This window comes from Protomyctophum bolini (genome assembly GCF_963924005.1).
Source record: "Protomyctophum bolini genome assembly, chromosome: 6".
In the NCBI taxonomy this organism is placed as follows: Eukaryota; Metazoa; Chordata; class Actinopteri; order Myctophiformes; family Myctophidae; genus Protomyctophum; species Protomyctophum bolini.
Genome location: NC_137867.1, coordinates 31,676,724 through 31,702,609, shown reverse-complemented (window position 1 = coordinate 31,702,609; position 25,886 = coordinate 31,676,724). Strand labels below are relative to the sequence as shown.

At 41.8% G+C, this 25,886-nt stretch overlaps 1 protein-coding gene across 1 annotated transcript in view; it reads left to right on the top strand.

Annotated features, from left to right (window-relative positions):
* Positions 1–21,926, top strand: part of pebp4 (phosphatidylethanolamine binding protein 4) — a 62,808-nt gene extending 40,882 nt beyond the window's left edge. The window contains exons 5-7 of the mRNA XM_080765910.1: positions 12,896–12,941; positions 13,088–13,201; positions 21,715–21,926. Coding sequence (XP_080622036.1) covers positions 12,896–12,941; positions 13,088–13,201; positions 21,715–21,806 — 252 coding nt within the window. The 3' untranslated portion in view covers positions 21,807–21,926. The remainder of the gene's footprint in view (positions 1–12,895; positions 12,942–13,087; positions 13,202–21,714) is intronic.
* Positions 21,927–25,886: the final 3,960 nt, after the last annotated feature.

The window sequence follows — 25,886 nt, the reverse complement described above, 5'->3', positions numbered from 1 at the left end:
CCATGATTGATATGAGCACAAAATTGGTAGATATTACCTCGTGAAACCCAATATATTGATTATCGCTGTTTTTATTGCAAAGTTGCCAACTTTAATTTAAGTAAAAAATAGCACAGATAACTATTTTATTTTATACAGGCAATTAGAACCATTAACATCACAACATATTTGCACATCACAATATGTTTGTGATGTGCAAATGCATTGATATCGTACCTACTAACAACATTTGAGTCTGTTATAAGTTATAATTCCCTGTTGTATGGTTAATAGTCTGCCCATCATCATTAGGGTAAGTGCTATCACTTAGATAGCAGATACGCTTGTGTTAAAATAACAGACTTCAACCAACCATTTGTAAAATAAAATGTAATTGACTGTGTTGTGTTTGTAAGATTTGTGATGATCATGTTGATGATGATGATAATTTGCTATTTTTGAGAGAAGTGGCAACAACACCCCAACTCCCGCTCCCCCTAATGTTTTCAGGAAGTGATGCTTTTGGCAGCTACAAACTGACTCAATATCTGTGAAAGGGTACTGTCAAGATTAGAAAATGCATATACATTAAAGGCGGGTGTAGCATCTGAGCTAAAGGTACCACACGTATATTCAAAGACCTTTCTTTGGATTTTGTTCAACTTGTTGTTTATTGTTATAGTTTAGAACTAACAACTGTGAAAATCCACTCAGACCTCTGATCTGTACTATTGACCACTATCATAGCCACAAGCTTTGTTGCATTGTGGTATTTTTATGCTACAGTTGGTGAGAAACCTGTTTACATTCCAGGGTGCTGTATGGTTCACTTCTCTGCACGGCTAAGTCAGAATCCAAAGCACTGTATAGATTTCCTTCAGCTGATGAAATTAAAAAGACAGCAATGTGTGTGTGGTGTGCCTTCCAGCAACGCGATTTGCCTGCGAGTTCACGATACGGGTTGAGAGGGGAGTTCCTTTGGGGGGGATTAAATAGCTCCCTCTCTTCCTTCCCTCCTTCCCTGCCCTCCATGCTTGCAGAACACAAACAGCTTGCAGGGCTGTACAGTACTTGTACAACATGTTTGCCACTGTGGTGCTCACAGGTAACAATAAGCCAAGGTCAAAGGTTAAGAGGGATTGCAGAGCTCAGAATCTTGTGTGTTCCTCTGGCAAAGAGTACAGTACATGCAGGCATAAGAAACAATGTGCATAGTGTTGCTGGGGAGAGGGAGAAAGAGAGAGATGAGGGGAGAGGGGGGTGTCTTGGCTCAGAGTCGAGGGAGGGGATATCAAAAAGAAAAAGACCACATCTCTGCCCCCGTCAGCCTCTTTGAATGGTAAGGAGATAATCCATTTAATCTCTTAATCATGCACACTGTATGTACATACCTGGACCTGTGCCTAAACCCTTGTCCTGATCAGACATATCATGGCCATTTTCTGATGAGCTCCTCTGTATATTGTAACCTACAGAGTAATTCAGTTCATCCGCAGGTCCGTTATACCCGCTGTTCTCCAGCAGTACGTATATTGCACCCTTGATGCCCTGGTAAAATGAAACCTGGACTCAGCAGCATGTGAAATGGAATGTGGAAATATGTAGATTTCAAAAACACAGCTTTTAAAAATCCCTCATTCACACAAATGTATTCAGAGGAGAGGTATAGTGGTTTCATAACGTGCAGTAGCCTACTGTACATTTTTGCACAATATGTTTTTCCACAAAAGTAGGAATTAATAATGAAGATGCTTTTTGGCCTGAAATTGCTATTCAAACAATTATGTACTTAGTTTCTTCCAACAAATGCATTCCACGTTATTGTTTTGCCTCGTAGCAAAGCACCCAAAAGACTAAAACCTTTCATTCCAGCAAAGGCCGCTATTGGTCACCGTCAATAAAAGCATAAAAGCATTTATTTCCCACGTTTGTCAAATTAACAGCGTACTCCATCTCCCATAGGAATCGTAAGGTTCATTAACCTTTCCGTGAAGTGGGACAGGTTTCCAGCAGTTACCATAACCTCTGTCCTGCACCTACCTCAATTATAATAGAAGAATTAAACATCCAGTGATTCAAAACAGTAATGCTGCCTCTTAAATCCCTTTGTACCAGCTCTCAGCTGTTAATGACTACAGACACTGAATGAACCATACAGTTATCAACAGATACAACCATGTGAAGCAAATCAAATGGCTCCTCTTGTTCTGTCCATACGTACATGAACACTGAACAGGTTTACTTGATGGTTGCCGCTGTGTTAATATTTCTAATTATTCTCCAGCTTCCCAAAAATCAAGTCATTGTATTGCCAGTGTTTTCTGAGAATACACTGGCAAGAGTTTGTAACAGATAACACATCAGCTGGCTTTGTCGTGAAAAAATAAAAACATTTATATATGTATGAAACTGGGTCACACATGGGGACTTTGTTGAAATGCTAGTTGTGCTGTTGCTGTTAGTTTGTTATCAACAAGTGCAATGCACGTAGTTATGTCATTGGTCTCAACGCGGGGGTCTGGGCACCCCAGGGGTCTTTCAGAGGATGCCAGGGGGTCCCCAGCGAAATGATTGATAGTTAAGAATAAGAACGAAATGGACACTTACTATATTTGTCTGTAAACTCAAGAGAATTTACAAATTTGTACGCTCAATTAACACTGAGGATTGGGGACCCAGAGATAAAAAAGAAAAAAAAATCAAATTGGGGTCTGTGGCCTAATACATTGCAAATCAGGGGTCCTTGAAATTATAAAGCTTGAGAAACTATGTTTTTTTTATGTTCTCTTCCCTTTCTCTTGATCGTAGCATTTTTTTCTTCCCATTGAAACTGTTGACCATTTTGTACTGTCCCTAATTTGTGCCCCTGCAGCCAACAGTCACCTCAAAGTCATTCAAGGATAGACTGACCTTGAACTAATTAAGTGTTCAATTACACGCCTGTTGATCTTTTCTAATGTTCCAATTACAAGATTACTAGATTAATTGTGTGGGCACAGAGTTCGTTCACTTGTCCACCTACTCGCCCTCCTTCATCATTATCATCCTCTCACACATTACCCTTTGTGTGCTCTGCTGTGCCCTGCGGTGCCGATAGGTTTCAGGGTCCTTCCTTATTCCACTGTCATCGTTTATACTTCAAAGGTGATTTTAATTCTTTACCATTGACTCTTTAATAAGCCTAATCTTCCTCCTCTTCTCCACCCCCTCACATCTCCAACATCTTCCTCTGTGTTCATCAAAACCCCTACAAGTGTTATGCATGTTTTTTTATAGACGTACAGTACACCTTCATTATAATGGACTCATTCCGACGACTATGCATGTGTGAAGTCTTAGGCCTGGATATAGCTGTAACCATGTTAGTGTGTGTGTGTGTGTGTGTGTGTGTGTGTGTGTGTGTGTGTGTGTGTGTGTGTGTGTGTGTGTGTGTGTGTGTGTGTGTGTGTGTGTGTGTGTGTGTGTGTGTGTGTGTGTGTGTGTGTGTGTGTGTGTGTGTGTGTGTGTGTGTGTGTGTGTGCGTGCGTGCGTGCGTGCGTGCGTGTGCATACGGACACGTATTTCTGTGTGTGCACGGACACGTATTTGTGTGTGTGTGTGTGTGTGTGTTTGCACACATGAGCAAGTGAGCGAGCGCGCACACGCGTGTGTGTCTCCTGGTACTTTAGGCAAGCTCAGGTTGGGATTTTCCACTGCCACCCCCGTCAGTGGGAAGCCCTATATGGGGACATGTCGTCTCCTTGTTTGCTTGTTGTGCTGATGAAGCAGGGGGGAGTGGGCAGCCTTGGTCAGGTTCCAGGATTCCCTCCAAATGAGTCAGTCAGCCCCCACTTTACAGACTGTTACCTTGGGAACTCAGACTGGGGCTTCCCTCAACAGTACTAAAGTACAGACTCATCAACACACATACATACACATGGGCCATGGCACTAATACATTCACGCTGGAGCTCTAAGGTTGTTGCAAGGCCCTGGTTAGAGTGAATCAGTTTATCAATATCCTCTCACTTTAGCTCATATTTCTGCCCCGCTGCTCTATGGGAGCCAGTGAACTGTAGCGCTAAGTCCACCGCCTTAACCCATATTTGTGCGGCTAATGTATGCAGATTAGACAGAATAGATGAGTGTGATAATGAGTTTGGGTGGGTAGTTTCTTAAGTCAGTGGTTTGAGTAATAGTATGATGGCCTACTAATGAGCATGACCAAAGTAGTGCGGTCCTGGTGTACTGTAGTGTGTTGGCTAGTGTCAGTGATGGCTGGAGTTCACTTAATAACTGGACTGTTTGTGTTTCTCTAAGTCAGTTCATTACCACGGCCAAATGAGTTTCTTTATCACAGCCATTAGGCCAGTAGGGAACTTGTTAAGTTAATTTGTTGATGCACTGGAGCAGATCTAGAGTGGCTCCCCCACTGCCCCTCACCCTGTCTTGCTTGAAACCATTCCACAGAGCAAGTACACATGATCACCTCTTGCCAGCCCAAGATACAGCAATATACGTCAGTGTTCATTTAACTCTGTACCCATGTACACTCACCTGTAAGAGTCCATTTGGTTACATTTGTACTTACAAATGGATAAATTAGGGTTTTTACTGTGTGGACTGCTTTATCAGCCAATGGCTGTTCAGTGAACTCCACCAGGCATTAAAATGTTTGTAACTAAATAATAAATAATACAAGTCATAACTGATAATACAATTTATAAAATTATATAACGTGTAGCAAGCTTTTTAAAACACTTTTATTACAATTCTAACTTCCAGAGATTAGCCTAAAGGTCATTCAAATCAGATACTTTGAGAAATTGCAATGAGATGGTTTATAGCCAGTTAGTCACAAATCTGTAGCATGATAACACTAACAAAGCATGCCTATAATGTATGTAGCACAGGCTTGGTAGAAAGTGTTACCATAAACTATGTCATTAAAATGCATTAATACAGCATTTAATGATTTTATGTGATTATATGTGTGTTTTTTTTTACTGCAGGGCACTGAGTTCACTTTGGGGAGGGGGGGGGATAAAAAGTATTTATCCTGTAAACTGTGACAGTCCTTATGAGACAGTCTATTAATCCACAATAAACCTGCAAATGAATGGGCTGATTACTGAGGCGAAGATGAGGAGGCAGTCATAGGCGCTTGGCTTGAGTGGAAGAGGAGCGAGCGGAGGAGGGGGTGGTGGTGGGGTGGGGGCTGGCTGTGGTTGTACACGTCCAGCCTCAGAATAGAGCTGTGAACACCATCTGTCATGCTCTCTCTCCCCGTCTGTTAGCCTGACTGCAAGTGAAAGGGAGAACGATGCTCTCAGAAATGCATTAGAAGGACGTGGGTGCTGATTGTCGTAGGTGTGGGTTTACAGGGTGCGTGAGCGAAACGGTGGAGGGGGGCGGGGTGGGTGCATTTAAGGAGGGGGCCGATGAGTAACTGTACTGCTGACAAAGGGAAGCACTCACCCACACAGGCAAGGAGCAGGTCGGTTGGGCATGTCGGTATTCCTGATACCACCCCCTCCAACCAAGCCTTCTCCATCGGCCAGCCACCCGCCTCCTACCTGAGGGGGCTTTTCTGAGGATTCCTATACAGTATCTGAGCAGTTATGTATGCACGCACGTGCACGCACACACACACTTTCTTTTCCTTTTTTTTCAATTCAACTGTAGGCCAAGCTAAGTTGTATCCTAGCCATGCTCCTCTTGACAGATATTGCACTTGATAATAACTTGACACTTATCCAGAGGGAAAGAGAAAGTTCTAAGAAAAAACAAATGTGCCATTTTATAGTGAGCTGTGCGCTGACCGGCATACTGTGCGCACAGTGGTTAGTGTGGAAGTCAATATGGACGGGCAATATGCCTGGACTAACCTGTAAGAGTCATTTTTGCAGTGACAGAGATCACCCTCCCCAACCTGATTCCTATCCGCAAACATAGCTACAGTAATTGTAATTGTTGGAGCACCCTGCCAAGCCACAGGCACTGTAGAGCAATCGAACCTAGTGTTCATAGTAGTTTGCGAGAAATTTACGTAAAACATAATTAAGAATTTGGCTACTTGATTATTACTTTGTAATTCTAATAGGCATATAACGAAACTACAACCATTGTTCGTGTTTTAGCTGTACAAATAACCAGATGGCCTGTGTATCAATAGTGTATTTCCCCTTTATTGAACAACCAATGATGTCTAGAATGTCTTGCCTCTGTGCTTTTGACTTTTCTAACCTTGCACTCTCAGAGTAGCTTCTTATCTGATGATGACATTGATCAAAGATTAGCTTCCATCAATGCCCTATGTGGCTTTTGAATCCCCCTTACAAAGCTGTCATGGATTTGCAATATGGAAACATGCCTCTGTGTCAAACAGCCATTACACGGTGCAATGTGTTGTACATGTAATGGCTGTCTGTCAGGTGCAATTTGCACCTGACAGACACTAATTAATATAAATGTAGTTATTACTGTAGTTGCCCTAACAGGGCAACCAGACTATAGTTTACTTTATTCTTTCTAGATAAACGTTATTTTCTCCCACTACTCCTCCCACAGTTTTGGCGGCATGCACTCGAGCCACGTGTCAAATCGACCGACTTCACCGGGAATCGTGTTCTTGAGATAATGTTGTATAGATTACATTTGTGAATTAATTTTCCCCTTGACTTGAATGGGGAAATGTAAGAACTCTAATTGCAAGTATTGTTTTCTAGGATGCTGTAAGGGCTAAATTTAAAACACTTGGAGGGGAGGTTTATAATAAAAAAAGAAGAAAAACTAATATTTACATCAGCCGGCCTCATGGTGGCACTATACGTGCCACCATGACCCATAAAACCTTTCATTTATGGGTCGAAGTACATATCCTTTTTGGGGGGTGGAGGGGTATATAATATATATTACTGATTTACTGTTATCTTTTTTATGTATCTTTTTTTAAAGGCTTTTCTGCCTTTATTTGATAGTGACAAAGTAAGCTGACAGGAAATGGGGGGAGAGAGATGGGGAGTGACATGCATGCAGCAAAGGTCGTCGGGATCAGGAGTTGGATTAGGAGCCTAGGTGCCCGGACCAATAACTGTTATCTTTTATTGAGTTAGGGACCAAGTGTCTTGCAGTTAGTGTCTTTCTCTGAGAACATTGCAGGGGTCGGGAATCAAACCCTGGTTTTCCCAAGCGGCATCTCTACCCCTTCAGCTATGGCTGTTAGTATATGAAGATCTTCAGCATCCAGTGAGAACACTCACGTTATTTGTTGGTAGTCACAGCTGCCAATTCCTACCTGATGTGTGGGAGTTCTGACCGATCCAGACCTCACTGAATGACTGCTTACTTACATTACGTCTTGAGACTATAGGACTTAAGTTTAAGACATACAGGTCATCAAAGGATGCATATTTGTATGTTCCATCCTCCCAAATCCATTTGTATCCTCCAAAGAGGAAGATACGATCTCCCACCATGCAATAGCACATCATACATGGTGGGCCTTTCCCCTTGGACTCAACCTTCTTCCAGGAAAAGGTCTCTAGGTTGAATTTCCACAGATCATGTGTTAATTAAAGACCAGACCATGGTTGTACTAGTGAACACAGCTGACTGTGTCTCTTCTCCATGAATATAGAGCGTTGCAGTCCCGCCCCCTTTCCAAAGTCTGAGGAAAATTAACAGAGAATTATTCTCCGGCTCTGGAAAGGGGGCGGGACTGCGACGCTCTATACAGTACATGACCTTCCACAAGACACAGGCTGAGTGGAAGTACCTCCCCTCTGGAACAGTCCCAGAAACCTGTGGTTTGAACCATTTGTGCGTGTCAACATCAAATGCATAAAGCACGTTGCAGAACTTAAATCCTCACCAGATGTAGATGATATCAGTACAGCTGTGCTGTACAGCAGCATGGAGGGAACCTCAAGGGGACATTCTCCTGTTCCAGGTGTAACTGGAGGCAACTTCCTCCAGTACAAAGACACTGTGTTGAAGACGTGAACTTCAACCTGTTCACGTTACTGTTGCATCGTCCAATCACGTACACCATGTACCCGACTGTCACAGCCGCATGATATCCTCCTGATCTGTTCAGATTCATGTGGGTCAACAGTGAACACATCGTCATACGTCATCAACAAATACTTATAATAGCAGCACTGAGGTGTAGTCTTTAGGCCGTCCTTAGACGACCTCTCCATCTTAGCTTCCAGACATCTGGCCAGCTTGTTGGTGCCTAGTGCTCCTGTGTCTTTCTTGAGTACATCCACGTATGTTAATGTGGGACGTCCTCATGACCGCTGTCCGTGTGTATGTTCCCAATGCACTAATTTGCTGGCTGGCAGCTCTTGATGTCTTTGGCAGTGTCCTGCTAGTCTCATTCTCCTGGCTGCTATTTTTTGGCTCACCCTTTGTATGCCATCATACAGATTCTTGTTGGTAACATGTGAGCTCTTGCTGATGATAAGTACTGCATGCTAGATTCTGGTATAGCACCCGTCTACATTCTGGTATAGCAACTGTCTAGAGTCTTCTACAGGGTTGGTTTCAGGTTACAGTTACCACAAGTCCAATGCAAATTGATCAATCCCATAGAGAAGCCATGGAGCCTTTGGTAGAAACAGCTCATGCACAGTCTGATGTTGCAAACAACAGACAACAAAGGGGCCATGGACCTTTCCAACAATCATCCAGTACAACAAGCATGCACCGCGCCACCCTCCTTGCCCGACTTACTTAGGCATGTGGGTCAATGCATCATCATCATACTGTGCTTAGCAAGCTGCTCGAGGGAAAGTGCAACCACACTTGCAATTTCCCAGAATTGCACCTTTCTAGTTATATCAGCTGCAGTAATACTTTGGCACAAACTCCATATGTTTCAAAAAAGATTCTGCATGATTGCCACATACAGTGATTGGTCTGCTCATTCTGCCCCTTTTTTCAAACAACTCAATATTTTACCAATCTTTAATTTAAATACATACCAAACCTGCAACTTTATTTTCAAAGTATTGTTCCAGCCAGTTTAATTCCCTTTGCCATGTAAAGACTTCTTTCAGTTCAACAGTGATGTACACCACTTCAATACGAGACAGGCTAATCATTTACATCTCCCAAAGTTCCATACTGGTCTGTGTCATATTTCTCCATCAGATACAGAGGGACCCAGCTATGGAACACGGGGTGCATACTTAGTTTAGACTAGTGATTGGTTAGACATGGGTTAAGGTTAGGAACACCTATAAGGCAATCTCATCTAATTCTACTTCTTAAATAATTTCAAACATAAGTTTAGGACCCACTTAATTGACCATATCACTTAATTATATGTCTTTGTATTATCTCTTCTTTTCTCTAATCATGTAGATAACCAAGTATTCTAATCATGTTTTTTGTATTGTTTCTTGTTTTGTTCTTTTATACTGCAATCATGTATTCTGGATATTCTATATTTCTTGTACAATGTTTCATTGTGTTTTACATACTGTAGGTAGAGGCCTCGTATAAGCCCCTTGGGCTTTTTGCCTCAGCCTAGCACTTTACCCTTCTTATATTTGTATGTTCACTGTATTGTTTTTTTATACTGTGCTGAATACATAAATACTAAAAAGAAATAATATTGTAATAGTGGAAAACACGATTATCAACTTTTAAACATTGTATGCAGCCTAAAGTTATATCAGACTTTCATAATTTAAAAGTTTGTCTTCACATTATGTCATTGCAGCTTTCAATATTTCCCTACTTATTCTTAATGATTTTATTTTAATCTGGTCTACAAATAATAAGATTGTGACTATATGTCTCAAAGGATTCAAAATAGAACCACCCCAATTGTATGTAAGTTAAAGTTAGATTTTAGATCTTAATCTTCACTCCCCCTCTTATTTTAAATACAGTTAACACAGCCAAACCCTTTTATCCACCTGAAGGCCAATGCACTTGACTGTCCCCATCAGCAGTTGCCCACAGGGAGTCCCGCCTACCATGTGACAATCAAAATGTTCCAGTGAGAATGTCGTCCAGATTAGTGTGATCAAGTCCCCACAGAACCTCTGTGACTCTGACCTGTTTCAACTTTACTGTTCCCCTATTTTCTCCTTTGGAATGGAACAGATCATCAAATGATCGATTTAAACCACTTGAACCCCCAGCATCCCTATTCTGGGAGGTAACATTCACCAAAAATATCACCGTACATGAGATTGTATATTCACATGCAGAGTCACGTTGTGCGCTTGTAGATTGGCTTTTATCACTACTTTAGTGCACACTCTTGTATGACTAAGTAGAAAATAGAATTACAAAAAAACTTAGAAAGTAGAAAGATGCGAGGTTTCCACCGGACAGCAACCACGTTACAGTACAGTATGTGCATCGTTTGCACGTCTTTTCACCCTGTACTGAAATAATATTAAAAGGCCAGCGAGTTTCATTAGGATTGAGCGAGAGCAGAGCTTTGAGACATGGTGAGAAAATGTGAGTGCATGTGGAAGTGGAAATGTTGTCTACCTGTTGCTATGGCGATGAGTTTGGATCCTGCAGACTTTACACTTTAGGACTCTGGCTATTCTAAATAAAGACTTTCTCGCTGATCTGTGGATGCAGCCACAAGTACACAAGTATTTGAAACTAATCCTCACATTGTTATCAGTCTGTGAGCTCTGTTATGGTCTGATAACAGGAAGAGTTACTGTAAAGTACTGTATATATTTTACTATTACACTACACTCATACTGTATCATGTCACATCTGTATCAAAGTATTAATTATCATCCAAGTCATACAGCACCAGTTGCTAAAGCAGATCTGAAGTGTGCTCGTGCAGGCAGTAAAATTATCAGTGTTAATTTATCGATTTGTAAAACACTGAATTTTGTTGCCAATCGTAGCCAATCAGGATGGAATATAAGAAATACGATCACATGACTATAAAGATAATGTAATAGGTATTTGCGTGATGTTTGGCCACAATTTGTAGGAGTAGCAGGAATCTGACTCCTGGTGGCGTTATAACAGGCAGATGTGAAGAATGTAGGGCAGAGGTTCTGCTCTAGCCTCCAGGGAGTGTGTGTGCACACCGTTTCGCCAATCGGTCCAACGGTGCCAGAGATTAGCTTCTCACAGACGAACGGATGGACACAGGCGGACACACGCGCACACACATCACGCACACATGCGCGCGCACGTGCACGGTCGAACAGGGGTGAGAACATAGCTCGTCCATGCCTTCTCAGTTTTCCTTTTGCATCTCTTAACTGCTTTCTAGGGTTAGTGGTGAAAAAGTGAAGCTGCAACATTTATGGCAGGAAATGTAACATATTTCAGTAGTCCTCCGTGATATTTAATTGCACAATTGTAAAGTCAGAGAAAGAATGGATAGGGATCCCAGATGAGATGGCGATATGGTGTCCTTGAATTTTCTGTTTGTTGTCCTGGTGGTGAGCTGTCTTTTAGTGCTGTACATTTGGCACCCTGTAGGGGGAGCCTGTGTGTGGAGAAAAGAGGACAGACTAGTGGCGATGAGACCAAATGCAATGGTTGGGATGGGGACTTCTGTTCCTATGTCAAGTGAGTTTTGGGCACTTTAACAGAAAACATATTTAGTCATTTCCCTCCCACTCAAGGATGCAATGTTAGTACAGTAAGCAATTGAGCCTATTAAGAAAACATTCCAGTGTGCTATTTGCAGTCAACTGCCTGACCATATGGTTCATGGGGATATTGGGAGTGTAACTTGACAAATATATCATAGAGCATGTGCATGGAAATTATGCTACCTTCATACCAGGCCTACCTACATGATCCCTGTTTCTAGGCAACAGGAAGTTAATATACAATTAATAATATGGGAATTTGCTACCTGGGAATCCAATCACTGAGTTAATTTGCCTGGGAATTGTCTTTGTCTCCAGATATTAAATATTGCAGATCCTTTTACATAGTAAGCACTGACACATTTAAGCCACAATCTTTTGATAGGAGTCTGGCGCACTGTGGGGTCTTAAGTCAAGCTTCGTGTAAGCCAGGCTATTCAAGCATCTGGTGACAAATGGTGGCCCTTTCCCAGTCATTGACTTGGCCTCACTATTTTACTATCACTCTACATACTAGAATCCCTTAGCATGACAAATTATGATGAAGTCCACCCCTGTGGAATTGAATACATGCAGGGTTAGACTTAGAAGAAATTGCCACAGGAATTAAATGGCTTCTCCTGCCTCACTTCCTGGGGGGGGATAAAAAGATTGAACATAGGACCTAAATTCGTGCTCAGAGAATTTAGGTCTGTGGGAATTTTCAGCCGAGGGTATGGTGGGATAGTGAAACATAGAGGTTAAACATAGAGGTTTCAGCCGAGGGTATGGTGGGATAGTGAAACATAGAGGTTAAGAGAAACCATCCAAAAAGGTTTGGTCTAGCAATAATAATCCAATGGTGTTGTCGTGAATAGCACAAAAAGTACACTATATTTGCTTTTGTTTGAAAAAAGGCTATGAAAGACCCAACTTTACTAGTTTGCTAGTAGCCCTGCTGCTCTTTACGCCCAATGAGACCAAAGGACATTGAACGAACGACAATTGACATCTTTAAGCCTGATTTATGCTTTGTACAATGTCCCATGCCAAAAGTACTACACGCACACAATGTGATGCAACACGTGATGCGTTGTGATGCGTTGTGATGCGTTGTGAATGTGTTGTAGAGCTGATATTTCACCCTGAGACAGCGTCATACCGGTACAACAGAGTATGAATTTGGCAGTAGAGCCCTATCCTCTCACTAGTATGGCTACAAATTAAAGTGCGCATGCATGCATGCATGCGTGCGTGTTGGACTGACCAACAGCCCCACACTAGCAGTGCTAATAACTTGGAAAGGTCTATATGAATCTGGACTCACTCTAACTAACCCTGTTTCTGAACCAACAGGGTGATGGACTAAGTAGAGGAGAATTAAAAGGTACCACACTGTCTGGTAAGTACTGTAGTATATTAAGTGTTTTGTCCTCATCCTTATGATATGTGCATGAATGTATGTAAAGGGTATACTACACATATATCTAACTAGTACGTTGCTTTGGTTATCACACCTATTCGATTTGTCTTTGTTTCTTCAATCAGAATATGCCCGCCCAACCCCTCCTCAACGGTCTGGTTTTCATCGTTACCAGTTCATGTTGTTTGAGCAGCCAGAGAGGAAACTGTTACTCACCAAAGATGAGAAGTCATCACTGGGTAAGAAGTATATTCACTCTATCTATCGGTCTGTGATATTTATATACACAATAACAATCAACACAACAGACAACAGTTTGCTGTTGCATTAATATCAGTTATGCCACGAGTAACCTGAATAATTTCTGGATACTTGATCTATAAGACAAAATTCCATTTCTAGCCTAGTTATGCAAGAACGTAAGTATACATTAGCCTCATGGCCAGCTTCAAGTAATATGATTTGTTCTTTTTGTTCATGTGTCCACAAATAATTATCAGTACTTAAAGCGCTTTGAGTTTCTGAAGCCCATTCTCATAGTGGCTTTACTCCATAAGTCTTTATTTAATTTACACTCCATCGTACAACGGTGTCGCTGGCAAACAAGAACTGATTTCACATTGAAGTGTTAATGATGTCAGTGAGTCAATCTATTGCAACACTGATACGCCGCAGGGTTAGACTCAAGTATTGTGAGGCTCCCACGCACACCTGACTGTTGTTATCCCCTCTACTGAAACATAAAATCTACTACTACCATGTCATCACACATGAGTACAATATTATTATTTCTTTCGCCATTTCACACATTTCATTCTGAATATTATCATATACATTACTGGCATTGCTATCCTCAAATAATCTCACAAAATACGACCTTGTCTTTTTTGCAAAGTTTTCTGTTTTGTTATTTGTTTCTTTATCAAGTTTCCCCATTTTGGAAGTTTTCCCCACTGGAAATGCTCATGAGCTACAGTAGGTGACTACACTTGCAGATACCTTGCAGGGGGTGGGGGTGTTGGTCTCTCGGCTCCACTGTCCACTCAGGGTCTGACAAGCTGCTGGTCTCTGTTTTTTTGTAGTTTCGATGGCATTGTCAGTAAACAATCCAGACATATTAGGTTGAGGGCTGTTTGATGTTGAGCTTTTCAGAAAAAAAGGAGAAATGTCAAAATAGATGCACTTATTTTAGCCATTTATTCATCCAAGCTCAAATTCGGGGGAGGTTGAGATGAGTAGCTATCTCACTAGATACAGCATGAATAATACAGTGATTTTGTTGTACTGATTGTGCTTCGCAGCTGTTGACCACACTTCACAAAAATGTTAATCTGACTGTATCCACCCAGTTTTAATCCACTATACTGTGTGTACAGTATGAGTTAAATTCCCTCCGGATCACTTCCTCTCTCTTGCCAACTGCTTTCAAAGGGGAAATTAAATAAAGAAATCTTGGATAATCAACGATTTCACGTAATGGACAAAACTGGAGAAAATACTCGCAGCGGCAACAACAAAATGTTCAACCTGACCAATAGTGTGTATGTGTGTGAGAATACTGTACAAAGTTTGTTAATTTAACTAATTTAACTCGGAAACTTAAGAATTAAATGAACACACATGATTTCACTATGTAGAATCCTTGTCATGAGTGATGCCTGTACATGTTATCATGGGTTCACCTTGAGGCCTCCACTCAGCCATTTTGAAGGTATTCCTGCATAGATAAGTGGAATTGAGGGAATCCTTGTCTCCCCAACTCTCCTGTTAAGTAGGTTCACTTATTAACGTCTGTCCCCCCTCCATGTGGTATGGCACAGACAGGCATTTGTCAGTAGCCCATGACATTAATTGATGTGATTTGCAAAGGGAAAGCATTTAGCCGTGGGAGGGAGACTCCTAATGATCGTTTTCCACTTCCAGTGGCGCAGTCGTTGACTCAATTTTACAGCAGATTTGTTTGTCTTTTTCTTTTCATCTTTGACCATCACTTGAGTAATAAAGGGCCATTGAGAGGTTGAGCAGAGATGTTGAGAGGAACTGCGGGAGGCAGTGATGGCTCCTGTGTTAAGGTTATGAAATGTGGGTCATGGAACTGTTGAAGACAGCTGGTTGCTACACAGGGATCTGCAGGGGGCTGTGCTCCTGGCACTGGGCATAGGGGTGTGATCATTGGGAATCCCCCTTCTCTCTAGCGCAGGAACTAGGAAGGCTGTCCCAGTGCCCCCGTGCCAGGGTTGAGGGCCGGCATACGTATGCCGGGCCCTGGTGCCACTTTTCAGCCAGTTGGCAAGACAAGCACTGTGTCCTGCTGCTGTTGGACTGCCACTGGAGAAAATGTCAGGGCAGGAAACACTGGGTCTGATCCAAATGAACAGTCCATCTCCGGATTCCTGTTTTTGACCTCAACATTGTGCATCAGGTCTAATGTATTTCCTTTTTGGAGGCGCTAGCCCCTCCTATGCACAGCTTTGTGTGTATAAAGGTCTATGTGTGTATCAGCACGGAATGCACAGCTTTGTGTGTTTGTGTGTATGAGCACAGAATGTGCTTGGCTGATTGGCTGAGCACGGAATGTGATGTATGATGATAAGAGCCCCTCACTTCACACAAGTGTAATTTTTATATAGTCAGGTAATATTTAGCTGCATATTTAGATGCATGGCAATATATTTATCAGGTGGTAACTTAGTCACTTGAATAGTTTTTTGGTTTTTGAGTGGTGCAACCACTCCCTTACGGAGCTATGTGTGTGGCTGGGTGGCTGCATGGGTCTGAGCACATAAATAGCATGGTTGTTTTTCACCACCTGTGTGCAACCTAACACACACACACACACACACACACACACACACACACACACACACACACACACGCACATGCGTGCCAGTACAGTACAGTACAGTACAGTACAGTAGAAGTCCCCCCACACGGTAACTCTGTCATTTCTCAACCGTTTCAGACGTGGGGCGGCTCGCCGGAATTGGCCCGTTCCTGGGGGACCCCACACAGAGTTGCACCACTCACCTCACACGGGTGTGATTTTTTATTTGAGTTGCCAATTCTTTTCAGCCCTTTTTTCTCCCACCTCCAGACACATCTCTGTGTTTCTTCTGCTGTATCCTACTTGGCTCACCTGCTAGTGAGGACGAGGAGCCCCCACTGGGAGGACATAGGGTCTCCATCCTACTCCTCGCTTTCAGTGTCCCCCACTGACAGGCGCCGCCTCAGTGTGTAAGAGTATTGTGTAGTATCAAAGATCACCCTCTCCGCCCGTCTTCCCTCCCCTGAACATGGTCAATTGTTTTCGTTTAGAGCTCGGTTTGGCCCATTTGCCATAGGGTAGACGATTTGCCAAACCGGATGCACTACGGAAGATTCAAACCCCTAGACTCTGTAGTGGTGGCCATGGGTACTTCACCGCTGCATGGCCAGAGTGCTCAAATTGATTCTTTAATGGTGTTTTTTGCTTTATTTAAGCAGGACAGTGAAGAGAGACAGGAAAGGGAAGGCAGAGGAAGGATGGCGGGCCATGTCCTGAGCCAGGAATCACACTGATGGCATTGCAGTTGTGGTTGATGCGTTAACAGTGTGGGTCACCATGGTTGCCGCACGCACGCACACATTTGAAATATTTAATTTGGTTCGCAAGAGGCGCAATACAGTAGATCCAAACACTGATCAGAAGAAGGTTACATTATTATGATCCAACCAAATACAACTGCTGCACATGCTTAACACATAGAGGAAAAACTATAGCACATTGATGACATACTACTACTTGACACTACTAGACAGGATTATTGTTTTCCTTTAAGCCACCTAAGGATAAATCATCGCCTTCTCCAGATAGACGGACTACCCATAATAGCTGAGACAGAACAGTATTTAGCCACCTTTTTTTAATTTGTCTTTTGCAATCCACCCAATTGCAGACCCCGGGAACACAAGTTTATGGACATGGCCCAGACTTCCAAATACAATTAGTTGACAATTATATCCCAAGGCCATAATATGTTCCACCAAAGGCTGATATTTCATAAGTTTGTAAAACAAGTGTCCATATACAAATCAAATGGGCAGCCTATTTCAAAGATAGTGACAGTTTATCTAATTTCATTAAAGGACCACTTCACCACTTTTCAACCTATCTTCATTTAATAGGTCCTCACTAATAATCATGAAAAGAATGGCGCAACTTTTTTCTACTCGGTCTGTGTCTCATTGGAGGGCTGTGGGCAGTTCAGAAACCGTCTTCCAGTGACATCATCGATGGGGAATCCAAGCTAATAGAAACTGCAGGCTTTCTAGTCCTGAAAAGTTGCAATGCGAAAATGGAAGCCATCGTTCTCACGATAATGTTTTTTTTGTAAAAAAGATATTGTTTAAAAAAAATCTGCCTAATGATGATGTCACTGGAAGACGGTTTCTAAACTCCCCACAGCCCTCCTATGAGACACAGACTGAGTAGAAAAAAACCGTGCCATTTTATCATGATTATTAGTGAGGACCTATTATATGAATATGGGTTTAAAAGTGGTGAAGTGGTCCTTTAATGAACACAATATCTGGGGTATTTGGAATATCTTGTAGTGAATTGACATGTGTCATTGTGATCAAACCAGTCTAGTTTTACAGTGCTGTGTTTATACATTATTTTTGTCCTGTCCTGTACTCCTCTGATATTGTCTGAGACCAGGTCCACCACACAAACACACACACACACACACACACACACACACACACACACACACACACACACACACACACACACACACACACACACACATTCCTTCCTTCCTTTCCACCACTAAATTCATGACCATCACGTTGTGTGAATGAATGGATTGCTCCCACTCCCCTCCTCTCTCTATCTCTCTTGTCTCTCTGTCCGTCCCCCTCTCTCTCTTTCTCTCAGTAGTTGGACTACTGTAGCTACTGGGTGATGCTGCATGCTCCTCATCTAGGCTCCCTACAACTCCTATTGCCAGCTCAGCACACTCCACAATAATTGAAGCCATTTGCAATGTTGCACTGTGGTAATGGGCAGATCCATGTCTCCCACCCACCCACTGCCTCTGCCATTAATCAGAGCTGCATGAAGTCAGGAGAGGCAGGAGCTTGGATGCTGCAACAGGCCTGAGCTTCAGCCAGGAACTACAGTAGCTGCCATGAAGGAGATCTTTGACATGATTTCTCTGTACTTGTATTTTCTCTTCTCTTTTTCTTCTCACTGCTAAAAACAAAATCACCATTTGTCCTTCTTTGGTACCATCCTTGAACTGGTTTGTTAGCTTTTGTTACAGTATAGCTGTCTTAATAGCATACCATACTTTACCGTGTGGTGTTTTATCCCCAGATTTTCCCTTTCCTTCATGTTGTGGTTTTCAGTTCTTCTTAACTGCATGTGATTTCATTGATGATACCTTGTTAGATATGCATTTGCCAGTTATAACAACTAACCACATTCTTAAGCTGCAGATATGTTGTGGTTTAAAGCTGGAAGGAAAATAACCAATGTAAAATTCTATATTTAAAGATATACAGTATATACTGGTATATTTTTTAAATCTTTTTACATGGAGTCCCCCAGGCATGGCGAGAGCTTTTACCATGCATGGCATCAATGTAGGCTGGTGTGTAGGTGGTGGGCTGTGAACTTAGGCAGGCCACAGAGTGATATCATCAATATTACATGAACAGGCTATGTGAAAGCTCTCACTCTGAAGTACTGTTCTGACTTCATTGTGATGCAAAGGACAGCCAGGTCTGGGGGATTCACAGGAGTGGTTAGATTTGGGCGCCTCCCACACTGCCAAGAGTGCCAGTTCTGTGCCACCTCACAGGAACCTCACTTTTCCTCCAGCATCCAGGCGGAGGAGCAAAAGAGAGGGAGGAATGCCCTTAGCATCGTCCCCAGGTCCTACGGTATCTGTCCTTTCCATGAGCACGCAGATTGGAGAAGTGGAAACATGTCTCTCCGTGCTAAAAACAGACATCAACCTATTTTAAGGTTATTTGTAAGCTTAGGCGTTTGCAGAATACCAGCCCTGCCTGGGTGACAACACCAGCTATTGTCAATTTTCTTGATTTTGGCCTGCAGTCAATGATAATGTTACACAACTTTAGACAAGTCTATTCATGTGGATACTTTATGAGCCCTGCTTCATTTAGATTCTCTAAGTCATGTATTTCACCAAATGAACGATGTTGCTGTTGTTACTATACGGCAATATTTTCATGGAGTACAATAATGTCAGTGCCTGATGTATTGTTCTTGCATGTGAACTTGAACATTGACTTATCCTACAGCCCATTAAAGCCAGATGAGCAATGTCAAATAATGTCCCGACTACGGTACCTCAGAGAAAGTTAAATCCACCACACAAACTATTTCCTTGTATTTTTTTAAAGTTGTCTGTCCCCTGGCCTAGCCTGATGCCTGGCCAAGCTCTTACTAGAATGCAGCTCTGGTCACCCAGGAGAGGGTGGGGATCTGCAGAGGTGGGACATTATCTTCACGGAGCACAGGCCAGAGGGGCCATGGCCTATCATAAAGGCAGGTCACATAACTCCATTGCCCCTCACTTGATTTTCACAGCCTTGTCTGCAGGCTATCGTCATTCACAGTGAGAACAATTGGAAAGATTCAGGTACTCCTCGACTTCGAGCTATTATTCATCAATGTCCACAGCTGAGCTCAGAACACAGCTTGACCTTGCGGCCACTCCGGCACACAGTGTCAGTTTCTTTAAGGCTAAAGACGAAGGTGGAATAAGCATGGGAATGTTCAGGTATACGTTTATACAGCACCCTCTGCTCTTCAGGTAGTTTGCATGTCAATTAGGACCCTATTTAATCAAAATATAATGCAGTAATTGACGTGTCAAGAAATAACGTTCTTTTCCAGACTGTCTCCTGGGATTAAGCAGGAATGTGATCAGGAATGTGACTGCAGGGACCAAAAAAATTAGAAAACAAAAAATAGGAGTTGTGTGTCTCCTGAAACCCCCTCTCTCCCCTGAAGAATCAAATCCCTTCATAAGGTATTTAATCTCAAACATATATGAGCCTTTTTGAAAAATGTTGTCTAGCAACGGGAGGTGAGAATGCTGGATGTGTATGGTACCAGGAGAGTATCTTTTTCCTCCCAGAACTCCTTTGCGTGGCTGGAGGATGTAGGAATTGTGGCTCCCTGATGGCAAAAACAGCCACAAAGAAGTCCTGTAAAGCAGCTGCACTGAGAGGTCAACAGGAGTGATGTTTCTATCCAGTCACAGCAGAGCTAGCCCCCTCACTGTGGAACTGTTCCCTCTGCAGATTTGGATCTTTTCAATAGTTGGCTCTCATTTCAAAAGATTAATTTCCTACACTATCCTAGAGCAGCTGTTAATGCAGTTATTCTGTACAAGGAAATACCAGATCATTCAGTGATTCTGTAACCTTTCCGTACAATAGAGAGTAGGATATTGTCTTATGCATGGCCAAATACTGTATTTACAGTATGCGTGCGACGCGTGCATGCACGCACACACTCCCCAGGATTCCTTGAAGTTCACAGTTTTAATGCACACATGGTTTAAACTTGGAATGCTGATTGTGAATGTGTCTTAAAGCGAGTGGGGAGCTGCAGGGAAACGGGGTGCTTGTCAAAAATCTATGAAGTGATATTGTCATACCAGCCGGATGGCCGTCTGGTGTTTGTTTAAAAGGGGAGGGGGAAAAAAACGACTGAATCATATCTTCTTGCCAATAAGTCCTTGCGTTCCCACCTCCCTCGCTCCATCGTTTACAGCAACATGTTTTATTTTCAGCAGTGCTGTTCTCAGTGACTCACATCCCCAAGCCGCGTGCTGCTCTGTTCGGCCTCCTACCCCCTTAAACACAGACCAAGTGGTCATTAGAAATGCACTTGAGATGCATTCAGTAATTGCACTCACAACATAGTACTAAATGTATCCAGTCGAATGTGATAGCGTGTTTAGGAAGACAGATTGTTTCTAATAAGACGTTTATTTGTAAGGAAATGAATAGAATTAGTTTTCTAATTCAGTCTTAATTCTTTTCAATTATATAGTTGAAAACAAACCTTTATAAAAGGTCGGGTCTACAATGCACACAATTATAATGCACTGATATGGCATTATAACACTTAAACATAAGTGTTTATTATTATGCATAGAAACTTATAACAAGGTTTAATGCATTATTACTTAATGGAACAGCACATTACAACTACCAGGCAACACTTTACTTAAAGGTCAGGACTATAATGCATTATAATGTACTTATAATGCTTCATAACACTTGTTATAAATGTTTATAATGCATAACAACTTATAACAAAGACACTTTATAACATTAAGGTAGTTCTAATGAGCAGAGACTGCTGCTGCGGTAAATTTGTCCTTGTGAGTGCAGACTGTTTCTGATTATAAACATTTATAACAAAACAACTATGATAAGATAATGCCTTATAAGCTCATTATAATACATTATAGATCCAACCTTTAGGTAGGTACATTTTTACCAAATTATTTAAAATAAATCCTCTCCTGTAACTAGGCTATGTATTTTCTTTTATTTCAATCTTTTTTAGCCAGGTAAGTTAATTGAGAATGGGATGATGGGACACATGGCAAAAAGACTAAACAAAATAACAATAGAACATAATAATGATTATAAAACAATATAAAAAATAATGTAATCATTTTTTAAGGACATATCTCTGTGACATTATGTTATGCTATAGGTAATTGGGACCCACAAGCCTTCATTGAAAAGTTTGACCTGGGAGTGCCAGTGGCTGCCGTGCAGTTCCTCACCCAGAACCACAAAGACTGACGAGGATTCTCATTGTGGTTTGCGTCATCGAGTCATCACGAGTAATTCACAGAGGTGAAAGAAGCCAATTCATAACTGTTTTGCTTATGTTTGGAAGCAGTATTGTAGATATCACACATGATGGGAATGTTATTATTTAATATGATAAATAATTATATGCACTTGATCTGAAATAAATTGAAGCTTGAATGCTTCTTAATCGGTCGACACGTTACTTTTAGTCTTTGAATGGAATAGATACTGTAGTCCCTTATGTTGCTGTTGCATCATCTAACTAGGTTTTGTTGTAGCTTTGTGTTTATCATTGTCACCTGACCTTGGACTCTGGGTTTGGGGAAATTGATTTTGAACTCACTGGGGCTTTCTTATTAGTTTCCGACCAGTGTCATGAAGAGAGGGAAGAGAGCCTGATATCACAACTGAGCGTGGAAAGAGTTTAGTCTAATTCAGGGGAGGAAACACGTCAGGGCCAAAAAAAGGAAGTGGGAGGTGAAACCGAGACCGCAACACAGCCGGAAGCCACAGTGGAACTTGAACCAAAATACTTTAGAGTGTCAGGGGGAGGGGGAGGGGCTATAGGGCTTTAGTCTTTGGTAAAAGGAACATACTTTTTGTCAAATTGTTTATCATCTTTCCACTGACCATTTTGGGTGTTGTCTGAAAGAGATAAGTCTAACATAAAAGTTTCTCTATCTGGAAAAAGTAAAGTGTCCTTGAATTTAACTGTAGCATGATGAACCCATTTTGAACTTTAGGCGGTTGCATAAGGGTCCCACCTGGCAGGTCTGTAGAGGATGGTGTGGATAAACTTTTCAACCCTTTGACTAGGAGGTACACTTTTCAGACATCTGCAGGTCTTTGTAGAGGGTGGGTCAGTGTACCCCCCCATGAGGAATATTGGTTTCTAACCAGCACCTGTCCTCTGGGAAAGGTTTGTATCAATACCCCAGATGTCTGAAAAGGGCTGGATTTACATGAGGGACTTTGATGTTGCGATGATCAATCTTTTGTTGGTGGTTTCATTGACCCCAATTTGGTGTCTCATCAGCGGGCCAGGCTAGAGTAGGTAATGGAGGTTTTTGTTCCTTTGGTGGTTAAGCCAGCCTTGGTAAACCTCTATGTGCCCCCTCCATGAACCCTGGAAGATCATTGATCAAATTGTCCTGTATTCACTTTGTTTGCCTCCTCAACTTAGCAGTCAAAACAGCCCTGTCCACAAACAAAACAACTGAAACAGTACACATGTAGCTATAGAACAGATTGTTAAAGGACCATACCGGTGCTCTGGCCTGGCCCTTATGACTGTTATGTAACTCACTGTACTGTACACTTGACATTATACCGTACAGCATACCATTTGATTTTTGAGGCAGCCACTGGATTTATTTATTTATTTCAGTATGAACACCAACTTGCAGTGACCTGGAATTTGTTGAGAGGTAACACACCAAATGTAGTTATGGTAGCCTCTCATTTTTAATGCATTTTAAAGCATGAATTGAAAATTCTAACCAAAACTATTAGCCCCTGGAGGAAGGGATTGATTTATAAACCAAATTCAAACCTTCGTCACTTGCAATAATGTCACGCCAACATTGTGTTGGAGTTTGGTAATATTTTAATGATACAGTAAATATAAGAATAAAGCCATTAACAGGAAAGGTGGTTTATTTTCATGCGCAATATGTGGCTGAAGCTGTGAATAGACAATGACAGGTATTGATGGCATTATGGTCCTTTAAGACAATCCGTTCCCTTTTTAAACAAGTGTGGTATATCTGTCAGTTGGAGTTTCTATCTTGGCATTGGTTTGCTCACATCGTTTATAAAATGAGATTATTAACAATTGGCAAGTAGAGTATAATTCCGCAACATGGCACTCAGTGCACAGTACGCCAAGTGGGAGACTATTCTTCCAAAACCACCTACTTGAATCTATCACTTCACTAATAGGATGCCAAGTTATTTATCTGCAAACACAAAGTGCATTATTTTTCTCCTATATCTCACAGATAATGCTGCCAAAACAGCTGGGCATTGCCACTCTTACAGCTTCCTTTAGTATGTTTATTCTACACCAATTATCAGGAGAGTTGATGTATTACGATTATAAAAAAGTGACAGCTGCAGTTCAAGTGTGCACAGTATATTGCATTCCTTTAAAGAAAAAATACCTTCTTGGATCCCTTGGTGATATGAGAAAGGCATTTAATATTTCCTTAATTTATTCAAACTAACATTAATTAAAAGGAATTTGTATAATCAATTCAATTGCCTAACCGTACCAAGTGATCTAATATGCATAATGACTCAAGTTTCTATATATCTTTTCTTTCTGTCAATTGTAAGAAGTGCAAGAGGATTTCTTTTGAGACCCCCTCCCTTCCACTCCCACTCGGGCCACTCCCCACATCCACCAGTTCATCGCTTGTTCTGAAGCGTGGCAAAATGGGTTTGAATGTGACATCTGTTAAATGCATGTCAACAGTATGGTCCTCTGAACACATTGCACATTTATTTACTGTGCATTTGACCCCGACAGACTGCCATTGTCCTACAGGTTTGACTGACTGCACAGCACAGTTCACTCCACCTGGAGATTTAAACCTAATGTACATTCTTATCTGAAGAGGAATTCAAACTGTTTTTCCTTAATACCTTTCGACCACTGACATTTTATGAGGTAGGTATGTGCCATGATCACTAATTAAATTAATTATTTATTTTTATTATCGGCCAAGCCCGATGGGACGAAGGCCCCTATCGTCTTTTCTTCTGCCGCTACTTTTTGCAGTTCTGTGCTGTCACTTTCCCCAAAATTAGGCAATATGGTAGAGCAGTGATACTCAACCTCAGGCCCGCGGGCCACATCAGGCCCGCGGGACCATTATGACTGGCCCACCAATGAAAATCTAAAAAAAAGAAGAAAAAAAAATCTGGAAAATGAAATAAAAATAAATAAATCTGAATGAAGTTATCTTTAATTACATTATTATAAGTAATACTATTAGAGTTGTACTATTACTCGAACGAAAATAAAAGCTTGGGGGGGGGGGGGGGGGGGGGGAGATGCAATGCAAATGAAAGACATATACTGCGTATCCCTATTCCCTGACATAATTTTATAGCTAAACGGACAGAATTCTATTTTATTTGAATGATGAAACCCAGCTGCCATTAATAGTTGGAAATTGCGGAAATTGTAATTGCGGAAATTGCGGAAATGGTGGAAATGGAAATTGCGGAAATTGCGGAAATGCGGAAATGGAAATTGCGGAAATGGAAATTGCGGAAATGGAAATTGCGGAAATGGTAATTGCGGAAATTGCTCTTCACTTATAGCTATCTATTTTCAGGTAGATTGTTTTATTTTACTCAGTCAGCCATATCACTACTCATTTTTTTTCATGAAAAAGGTCATAGCTGGGTAATCTATTTTCAGGCAAATTGTGTTTATTGTATTTTATTTTACTCAGCCATAACAATTTATTTTCTGTTAACCAACTTGCTGGCTGGCAGGCAGGCAGACAGCTACTCATAGACAGGCAGACAGACAGACAGCTACTCATGGAGAATTGGACAGGCAGGCAGTCAGACAGCTACTCATAGACAGGCAGACAGACAGCTACTCATGGATAATTGGACAGGCAGGCAGACAGCTACTCATGGACAATTGGACAGGCAGGAAGGCAGACAGCTACTCATAGACAGACAGACAGCTACTCATGGACAATTGGACAGGCAGGAAGGCAGACAGCTACTCATAGACAGACAGACAGCTACTCATAGACAATTGGGCAGGCAGGCAGACAGCTACTCATAGACAGACAGACAGCTACTCATGGACAATTGGACAGGCAGGAAGGCAGACAGCTACTCATAGACAGGCAGACAGACAGCTACTCATGGACAATTAGGCAGGCAGGCAGACAGCTACTCATAGACAGGCAGACAGACAGCTACTCATGGACAATTAGGCAGGCAGACAGCTACTCATGGACAATTGGACAGGCAGGCAGGCAGACAGACAGCTACTCATAGACAGGCAGGCAGACAGCTACTCATAGACAGGCAGACAGT